At 33.7% G+C, this 10,696-nt stretch overlaps 1 protein-coding gene and 1 pseudogene across 1 annotated transcript; both read right to left on the bottom strand.

The window, feature by feature from the left end:
- Positions 1-761: 761 nt before the first annotated feature.
- On the bottom strand, positions 762-2,326 carry LOC107926771 (26S proteasome regulatory subunit 8 homolog B-like; annotated as a pseudogene).
- A 3,949-nt stretch (positions 2,327-6,275) lies between these two features.
- On the bottom strand, positions 6,276-10,436 carry LOC107926764 (receptor-like protein 7). The gene is made up of 3 exons (XM_016857696.2): positions 9,266-10,436; positions 8,279-8,350; positions 6,276-8,199 (listed from the first exon to the last, which is right to left on the bottom strand). The coding sequence occupies exons 1-3, from the start codon at positions 10,257-10,259 to the stop codon at positions 6,512-6,514; spliced, it is 2,754 nt and encodes a 917-aa protein (XP_016713185.2). The 5' UTR covers positions 10,260-10,436; the 3' UTR covers positions 6,276-6,511.
- Between the last annotated feature and the right edge of the window lie 260 nt (positions 10,437-10,696).

Here is a 10,696-nt window from a genome sequence, read left to right as displayed (position 1 = left end):
CTTAAAAACCTTTAGTTTAATATGATCAGTAAATGCATGTTTTACTAAGTAAAATGTTTCGAAAGGACTTAATTTGGTGTCAAACTCATAAAAGATTGAGTTGCCATGGAATATTTTTTGAACACTGTTAAACATAAGAAATATGAATTAAGTTGAACACTGTTAAACACAGTTGTTAACCTATTCTTGTTATTGATTGTTAAAGTTTGTGTTGTTGTTGCTAAATTCATCTTATACATTTTAGTTAATTATCAACTTATATTAGAATTGTATTAGGGATCATCTTGCCACTGCACCAAAATAGGTTTTTAGCGACATTTTTTTAGGTTTAAAAGCACCGCAAAAAATGCGGCTATAGACAACGCCGCTAAATTTTACGACATTTATGTTGAAAAAAGGCCGCTATAAAACATGACCTTTAGCGGCGCTTTTATCACAAACGCCGCTAAAGAATATGACCTTTAGTGGCGCTTTTATCACAAACGCCGCTAAAAAGCATGACCTTTAGCGGCTTTTTTGACAAAAAAAGCCGCTAACACCGCTAAATTACATAATCTTTAGCGTCGCTTTTATCACAAACGCCGCTAAAAGTATCATTAGCGGCGTTTATGAAAAAACGCCACTAACTTCGGCAGATTTGTAATATTCAGTTTTCATCCATATACAACCCTTCCTGTAGCATGAAATCCAACCAAAAATGGCAAATCTAAATAATACTTCAAATTCAACGAAAGATATATGATATAAATTGATAACTAAAGTATAATTCAAAATATTATTATAATAATATTCCCTTTACAATTGCAGGTTCTTCATAATACCCAAAAAGGGTTGATAACAGTGGCAGTAGAATCTGAACAAAACTACCTTACAGAAAATGTTCCCTTTACAACAAAGTCAGAAATAGCAAAAAGGATGGCATTACAACAGCTATTCACAATATATGCCCCTAACATGAGAGGATGAACAACAGCACTAGAATGCTAGCAGGAACATAAAAATGACTACAAAAGCATGTACCTCCTCGTTTGGGTTTGGAAATTCAATCTTCCTGTCAATTCGGCCTGGCCTAAGAAGAACTTGATCCAAGATATCAATCCGATTTGTAGCCATCAGAACTTGTCATCGATGCATCAAAGTAGGTAAAGGAAGCAAAAAAAAGAGTAGCCGCAGGCAAACTAAAAGACAGTCTCCTAATTTGACAAATCACCATCCAGTAAAGTAATTAATACCTTGATCTTGTTAGATGCTTCAAATCCATCCAGCTGGTTGAGAAGCTCCAACATGTTCCTCTGCACCTCACTGTCACCATTGCCACTGCTTCCAGATTCCATTCGAGCAGATCCAATACTGTCTATCTCATCCATAAATATGATTGATGGAGCATGCTCCCTAGAGAGGCGAGAGGAAGAAGAAGGAACCACTTAAGCAAACAAAGAAGTATAAAACCAAAAAATAACAGCATGGTAGATAATCAGACAGAAGTGGAAGTACTTTGTCTTTCAGGCTACATGTCTGGCTATTAGCTAACGACTAATCACAGATGACACGCAACTATCCACATATATATTAAAAATATGTATTCTTTTCTTCAATACACTCAAAACCAAAAAGGGCTTTGAAATCAAATTTGTATATTAGTACCTCGCTATAATATATAACACGGTTTACTATACCTATGCATTTGTATTTATTTATATGAACGAGGACAAGCAAGGAAGAAAAATAAACCTGGCCATGACGAAAAGCTCTCTAACCATCCGAGAGCCCTCACCAATGTATTTCTGAATTAATTTAGAACCAAAACCCTAATGAAAGTACAATCAGTATGATGGGCCACAGCTCTAGCCAACAGAGTTTTTCCCGTACCAGGTGGTCCATACAGCAGAACACCCTACAATTTATAGCAGGGAACAAGATTTAGCCTTAAGATGTTATCACATGAGAAGTAAATCCACAAAAGGCTACCAATTGCCAGCATAATGGTACCTTGGGCTGGGCTATTCCAAGACTTTCAAACAATTTAGGATGTTTAATAGGAAGTTCTATGACCTGCAAATTTTACCACATAGCAGGTGTAAAGGATTAACCAATCCACAGGCAAACATGATATTAATAACGGAGAATCATACCAGAAAAGGGAAAACCAAAAAATGATAAGCCATTAATGAAAAACTTAAGAAAATGCAAGAGAAACCTCTTTTATCTCTTTAATTTGTTGGTCAAGCCCACCAATCATGTCATATGTAGAATCTGGAACTTTTTCAACTTTCATAAGATTAACCAAGGGATCAACTTTGCTTGGTAAGATCAGATGCAAGACATAGCATGTAAATTATGTATGTTATATGAGTTATTTAAGTTATGATATGATATATATAAGTTATTAAGTTAAGATCCAAAGTTTTTTTAATTCTTTAAAGTTATGTAAATTATGAAAGTTATGTAAGTTTTGATACAATATATATTTATGTAAGTTATGTAAATTATGCAAGTTATGTAAGTTATGATATATATTTTATAAGTTTTAAAAACATTTAAAAATATTAAATATTAAAATCAAACATCATTAATATCAAAAAAGAATAGTAATTTGATTTTTATATTAAAATAAATTTAAATAATGATCAAAATTATTATATTGATAAAAATATTTATAAGTTTTAAAAACATTTAAAAATATTAAATATTAAAATCAAACATTATTAATATAAAAATTAATTAGTATTAAATATACACTTTTAGTCAAAAAGGTAGTATTTAATCATATAATAAATTAATATTTTTTAGTCAAAATATTGAAAAATCATGTTAATATCAAAATCATAATCAAAGAAGATGTGTTCTCTGCTTTGTTGCACCCTTCCATAAACTCATCAATATTCGTAACATAAGAAAATAATTTCTCCTTTGTTGGCAAACTGTCCAATATAGCCATCCAAGAAATAATAAAGTGTATTGATAGATGATAACAGTTTGAGCAAAATATTGGTATTAGTGTTACGTATTGTCATTGTGATAGTTGACTAATTGCAAAACCGTCATTAAGTTTGAGAGAAAGGGATATTGTGTTATTTCAAAAACCATCATAATATCACTAAGTTCTATACTCTTCCCTCATCAAGCTTTACACCAGACACCAACTCTCATCAGCAAAGAATACTGACTTGCACCAATGAGTATCCACCAGAAGATAAGATTTCCTTCGATTCTATTTTGCTTAGGAGGTTAGCCAGCCAAATTAAGTAATATGATCAATATGAATTTGGCACCAACTCCAGTATATGTCTCCTATCAAGGATCAGTATAATGATTTCGCAGAAATTTCTAATTTTTAAACTGTCAAAAAAGTTTAGCAGTTGAAAGTAAGGATTCGGGTTGAAGAACAGTGAGGAATGGACCTCTAATTTTCCAATTCTAAAAGCGATAACTTCAAGCTGCTGATTGAAAAAGGGAGAACCATAATCTACTTTCTCAGCTATTTAAAAATAGAGTATTTCTGTTTCTTTTTCAAAGACAATCAGTGTCTGTTGATTATGAGTATTCATATTCAAATATTTCAATATTATAAAGTCATAATCATGAATAAAACCCTAGCAGGTTGAAGCAGTCTAAAGGTAGCCTTAGTCAACGATAAAAAAATATGTTAAAAAAACAAGGTTGCGAAGTCACATTAACACAGGTTTAACAAAATAAATAAAGCAAAGGAAATATTGAAATTTGAAATAAACAACCAAACAATGGAGCAATAATGACTAGAAATACTAACAAACAAGAAGCAGAAACCCTAATTAGCGAAAAGAGAAAAAGTTTGAAGGGGAGTAAAAATAATCTAAATGAGGGAAAAATGAGAAGAAAGAGGACGAGGACTCACCGATCAGAGGAAGAACAAGAAACTGACGAAGAAAAGAGTTAACAACGAACAGAACCGAACGCAAATGAATCCAAGAAGATGATGACCGCCAAGAGGGTGTGTGGTGGAAGAACGCCGGCGACAGAGGAAGCAGCAGACAAGTGAAGTAGAGGTGGTGAGCGGCAAGCAGTTAGGGATTTGTTAGGTATATGAGAGATGGGACTAAGGGCTAAGGGGAGGGGAGGACGGGCTCAAGTTAGTAAATTGTATAACTTTTGCGGCATTTTCAGCAAAAATGTCACTAAAAAATTAAATTTATGTAGTGAAACGGCATCGTTTTGAAAAATTTTAATACATAATTACGGCGTTTTTAGTCTAAACACCGCTATTGCTTACCTTTTGCGACGTTTTTCTCATAAACGCCGCTAATGATTGACTTTTTTAAATTTTATATTTAATTATTATATAATTTATATCAATTTTAAATAAATTTTTTTTGAAAATTTAAGCAATATTTAAAAGAATTAGATGAATTTTAAAATTTTTATATAATTTTTTATGTAAGAAAACAAAAACAAAAATAAAATTTTTTTAAAATATGAAAAAAAAGCTTTAAAAAACTATAATGATAAATTTAATATATTAAAATTCATATTATCTCTTTTACAATTATATAATAAATTATTTAATATATAAATTAAAAAACTTAACTAGTCATATACCCAAAACAGTTTAAAATTATTTTAAATAATAGTATTTTAATTTTTTTCATTTTTAATGTATTTTTTATGTTTTTACTTTCAAATTTTTTATACGTGTCATTAATTTTTTCTGAAAATTTAAATATTTAATTAAAAATAAATTGTATTTTAATTAATATATAGAAACTAGTTAAATAATAATTAGAAGAGAATGAAAGAGTGCATGAGTTGTCGAAAAGAATATATGATGGCCACTTGGATGATGGGAGAGAATACAGGGAGCAAAACGACACTGTTTTGTTTAAAATCAGACCCTAAACACTAAACCATAAACTCTAAGCCCCTAAATCCTAAACCTTAAATCATAAACTTTAAACCCTAAACCTAAACCCTAAACCCTAAACCCTAAACCATAAACACTAAACCATAAACCTACATCCTAAACTGTAAACAATAAACTCTTAACACTAAATCATAAAACCGGCCTAGACCTTAAACCCCAAACTATAAACCTACAAACTAAACCCTAAAAATATATTACAAGGGATAAAAGTAATTAAAAAAGAATCTTATTGCTTACCTAAACCCTAAAATATATTGATTTTTTGTCATTTTATCAAAAACCCTAACCCTTAAACCCTAATAGCCTAACCCTTAAAACCATGAACAATACTAAGACCCTAAGTATAAAATAATAAACCCCAAACTAAAAACTCTAAACCATAAACCCTAAACTCAAAACTCTAATCCCAAAATAATAAACATTATATCATAGACTTTAAAATCCTAAACCATAAACATTAAACCTTAAATACTAAACCTTAAACCCCTAAAATAAAATTATTTTTTATAGCATTTTTTATAAAAAGGCCACTAATGTCACTAAAGCTCAACAACAAACGACGTTGTTTTCTCAACTTTTTGCGGCATTTTGCAAAAAGCGTCGCTAATGCTAGACCTATAGCGGCGTTTTTTGACAAGCACCACTAATTCTCGAGCTATTGCGGCATTTTTTATAAAGCGTCACTAATGCCACTAAAGCTCAACATCATATTGCTCAACTTTTTTGCGGCGTTTTTTAAAAAGTGCCACTAATGCTCGACCTATAGCGGCGTTTTCCAAAAAGCGCCGCTAGTGCTCAATCTATTGCGGCGTTTTTTAAAAAGCTCCGCTAATGCCACTAAAGCTCAACAACATGTTTTGCTCAACTTTTTTGCAGCGTTTTCGAAAAAAGCCGCTAATGCTCGATCTATAGTAGTGTTTATTGAAAAGCGCCGCTAATGCTTGATCTATTGCGGCGTTTTTCGAAAAGTGTCGCTAATGATCAACCTATAGCAGCATTTTTCAAAAAGCACCGCTAATGCTCAATCTTTTGCGGCGCTTTTGGTTCAAGCGCCGCTAAAAACCTGTTTTGCTGTAGTGTGCATCTAGATAATTTAATTTAGTTTAATCATCCATCACTCGAAATATTCTATTCGTATCACCATTTTTTAAAACTTTAATTTTACAATTAATTGATTAACATACATAGTCCCTATGGAGACGATAATTTTTTAAATCATTATTAAATTTAAATAATTTCCCACTAGAGATTTATATTCTATATAGTATGCTCGAAATTATATAATAACTGGTCCCTACCAAGGGGACATTCTAGTAATATGCGTCGTCCTTCTTCTAACTCCACTTCTTTTTCATTATAACAAAGAGTGCTAGTGATGAAAAAAGCGAAATGGGCGCATTCCGTAATGTAACTATAGCTTAATAATACATGACATAGATGCATATAGAGGGAAAAAACGATGAAGGATACAATCTTCATCCCTACCATCCCCAATGGTGCATGCAAAGTCCACCATGATTTTTTATAGTACATGCCTCCTTCGCCTTCTTGAAGGAAATTTGGAGAAAGTGTTGGCAAACCAATTAGGTTTCTTTTTTATCACAACATGCCCAATCACCACTCCAAATAGGAATCCACATCCATAACCCAAAACACTACTTTCCAATCCAATCCAAATTCTCCCGAAGAAGTCAAAGATGGAGGCGGCAGGCTTCTAGAATTGCTGCTACATTCTTTTAGCAAGGGTTTTCCACACAACCCAAGATTTCCATCAAAGGAGCTACTTTGAAAAGTCTCAAATTGGCCGCCTCCTGGTATACGCCCTGTGAGACGATTATGAGAGACGTTGAGGAATGAAAGGAAAGTGAGTTGAGTACTCAACTCCATTGGAATTCTTCCCACTAGTTTGTTCTGAGAAAGGTCCAAAGATTCAAGATTTGTGAGCTTCGCTATGGCTATTGGGATTCCTCCAACGAGATTGTTATTCGAAAAGTTGAGCAAGTGAAGCTCTTTGAGCTTCCCAATCGATTCTGGAATTTCTCCATCAAATCTGTTGCTGGAGAAATCAATGGCTACAAGAGTTCGAATGATCTTTGGGTACTTCATCTCCATGCCTTTGTTTGTAATTGTCATGGAGTAATCATAATCCCTGGGAACATGCATAATACTTATCATCATATCTAAACTTTCATGCATGTATTTAGGAGGTGAGTTTTTTCCATCCAGATTTTTCATGCTAATCCATCTTTCAAAGTAACCCCAAGGCAAGGTTCCATTGAATCTGTTGTGAGAAAGATCGATGATTCGCAACTTGGGAAAGACAATGAGATTCAACTTAGGATTCTCCATCCTACCATAAAATGCATTAGAAGATAAAATAAGAATATTCAATTCTGGAAGAGACCCTAACCAAGAAGGGAATGCATCTCTAATCTGATTGTTTCCAAGATCAAGATATTCCAACATTTTACACTCCATCAGCGATTTTGGAATCTTCTCCTGCAATTTGTTTTTGCTCAAATCTATCATTTTTAATCTGTTTCCAGTTGCCCAACCACTTGGAATGGGACCATCTAACTGGTTGGACCGCACCTTCAGTACTAATAAAGACTTGCTGAAGTTGCTCAGACACACTGGGATCCCACCACTCATGTTGTTGTAGGAAAAGTCAAGAATGGAAAGAGAGCTGAGATTGCACAACAGCTGTGGGATCTCTCCATTGAGAGACTTGTTTGAGATGGAATAGAAAACTGTAGACAATGGTGGAACTGGGAGAGAACCTCGGAGAATGTTGGAATCAAGTTTCAGATATTGCAGTTTAGACCATGGAAGAACAAGTGGGAAGTCATCGAAACCGATGAAGGAGTTGTTTGAAAGGTCTAAAAACAACAGGGTTTCAACGCTCACTTTGGACAACCACTGCGGTATCTGGCCGTCAATGTTGTTTGAAGAAAGATCAAGAAGCTGTAACCGGTGTTGGTTGCGCAAGAAATATGGGAACTCCCTTAGATGGCAGTGCCGTAATCCTATATCAACAAGCTGAGCTTGAGGGCGGGTGGCATTGCTATTATCTAGAAAAACCAAATAGAAATTATTCAAGGACAGAAACAAATACTGCAGATCTTTTAGCTCTAGAAATGGATCCATCTCCAGAATGCCTCCCAATCTATTGAAGTCACAGTCAAAGAAATTAAGTTTCTCAAGTCTCGAGATTGAGCTTGGGACTGATCCATGTAGCATGTTTCCGAGTAGATTCAAATAAGTGAGTTGGGTCAAGTTGGTAAGCTCAGAAGGAATAAAACCTGTTAGATTTTTAAAATAAAATTTGATTAGTCGAAAAAGAAAAAGAAAACAAAGACATAAGGTTTCCTAGTAACTCACCCGTAAAATAATTATATTGGAGATCCAAAGTACCGAGTTTGGTGAGATTACCCAACGTTGGTGGCACTGACCCTGTGAAGTAGCATTTAGGTACAACCTTCAACTTCAACCATATACTCCATTCAAATAAATCAATAATATGGCACAAAGATAAAGCTAGCCTTTGATGCTAATTCATATTTTCACCTTAGTCATAATTTTCCTTTATCATTTTAATAAATTTTAAGATTTAAATAATTTTTTTTGTTAAAAAATTAACTCAAGTATTCTTCACTATTAACATAAAAACTTTTTCTAAAAATTTTGTGAGTTGTTTAATTGTTGAAACCTAAAAATACTTATTATTATTTTTAATTTTTTAAAAATATATATGAATTGTCACGTGAATGATCGCATCAGTATCATTAAAAATCAATTCGATTAATTTTAAAATTTTGGGGCCAAACTAAAGAAACAATTAAATTTATCATTAAACCTAGGGGTGTAATCGAGCCAAGCTAAACTCGAATACTGTCAAGCTCGAGCTCAAATTGAAATTCAGAGCTCGATACTTTGCACAAACTTGATCGAACATCTATTTTTAAGTTCGAGCTCAACTCAAGATATAATCAAGCTACTCGAGCTCAAATTCAATTAAGCTCGCTTACTAATTTTTGTACTCAAACTCAAACTTAAACTTGAGCTCGAAATTAACTCGATGATTAAGCTTAAAATTAATAATATATATAGGGCAATAAAATAATTTAATAATATAAAAATATAAAAAACTCGATAAGGCATAAGCTATTCTAATCAAGTATTACTAAATTTGAATTCGGCTTAATCGATAGTTAGAACTATTCGAACTCGATCTTAAACTCAATAATTATTTAATCAAGTTCAAATCTTTTTTCAATTAAATTTGAGTCGCTTGTGAATACCGGTGTCTCCTAACCCCGTAGTTGTGCCTAAATAAACAGAGTAGAAATTATTTGGAAGGCAACTCACCCGTAAAAGAATTTATTGCTAGGTCCAGAAATTTGAGATTGGGAAGATTACCCAACGTAGATGGCACTGACCCTGAGAAGTTGCAGTGACCGAGTCCCAAGAATTCCAAAGAATTAAGGTTATCGATTGAAGCAGGTAACTCACCAGAAAAGCTTGTATTCAACAATGCTAACTTTTTAAGTTTGTTGCTGAAATTGAACTCCGGCAAGTAACCTGTCAGATGCAAGTTGTGTAGCAGCCAAATAGTTTCAAGGTTTGGTAGCCGGAAAATGGCTAATGGAAACATGCCCTGCAGTCCACAAAACTCGAGGTAAAGGGACGTCAGAGAGGACAAGTTGGCCAACACACTCGGAATCGGAGACGCCACAACTACGTAGGAGAGACTGAGGTACTTCAAGTTTGTTAAATTCTGTATTAAGCTCTTCATATCTGGCTTTTCGAGTACCAACAACCTTTGAGAAAGGTTCGTATCCCAATTATTAGAGAAATCAAGGGAGGATAACCTATAGAGCTTTGAAATTTCTGACGGTATTTGACCAGAAAATACAGAACTAGAGAGGTTAAGATATGTCAGCATCGAAAGATTGCCCAACGCATATGGAATCAAAGAGTAATTAAAATGGTTGTTAGCGAGGTTAAGCTTTTGAAGGCGAAGAAGGCGGAAGAGACTACTGGTGGAATTAATGGAGCCATAAAGGCAACTGCTGCTGAGATCCAGGCCTATCACCACACCCGTGATTTTGTCACACTCAATGCCATCCCATGAGCAGCAGTCGACGCTTTGAGAATCCCAACTATCAACCTTAGGATAAGCACAAAAACCTGCAGCCAATGCCTGCTTGTCGATGATGAAGCTATCCTTGAGCTGCAGCAAAGCAAGACGCTCATCGCTGTGACAAAGTACTGCAGGCTGCTCAGACGAGAAAGAAAAGGCAGTGAACTGAAAAAGAGTAACGATGAAAAGAAAGCAAGCAAATGCAAGTGAAAGCCCCATTTGATTTTTGGGCTTGATGTGTTAGGCGAGAGAAGTGTTTTTATAGACAAGTGCTTCAGATTCACAATTGTACGTAATGATCCAGTGGCTGAGAATGGCCAAGGGTCAATGGCGGAGAAGATATTTAAATAACTTTGATCAAAGTCTCATTAGCTTTATATGATTGATTGATTGATTTTGGGATGAATTTGGACTTTAAATTTACTTTTACTTTTAATTTTTTTTGGAATTTTAGATTGTTTAAAATTGTTTTCTTAATTCTCACTCTAGAGATGCATTTTATGTGATTTACTAAAATATTAACATTTATTAATTTTTCTTCCTTTTTAAGGGTAACTTATATCCATGGTTATTCAATTATCAATAAGTTTATTTCTGGTTATTAAGTCACTATGCCTCAAATATATTTGGGTAGCCTACATTGTTAGTCACATAAT

The sequence above is a fragment of the Gossypium hirsutum genome, chromosome D11, assembly GCF_007990345.1.
Source record: "Gossypium hirsutum isolate 1008001.06 chromosome D11, Gossypium_hirsutum_v2.1, whole genome shotgun sequence".
Classification (NCBI taxonomy): domain Eukaryota; kingdom Viridiplantae; phylum Streptophyta; class Magnoliopsida; order Malvales; family Malvaceae; genus Gossypium; species Gossypium hirsutum.
Note: the sequence above shows the minus strand (reverse complement) of the source record. Positions and strands in the feature narration are given on the sequence as shown.

Coding starts and splice junctions, on each gene's coding strand:
- LOC107926764 (XM_016857696.2), bottom strand. CDS start 10,259: ATGGGGCTTTCACTTGCATTTGCTTGCTTTCTTTTCATCGTTACTCTT. Junction 8,351..9,265: donor AGCAATAAATTCTTTTACGG/GTGAGTTGCCTT, acceptor GCTACTTCACAG/GGTCAGTGCCACCAACGTTG. Junction 8,200..8,278: donor CCAATATAATTATTTTACGG/GTGAGTTACTAG, acceptor AAAATCTAACAG/GTTTTATTCCTTCTGAGCTT.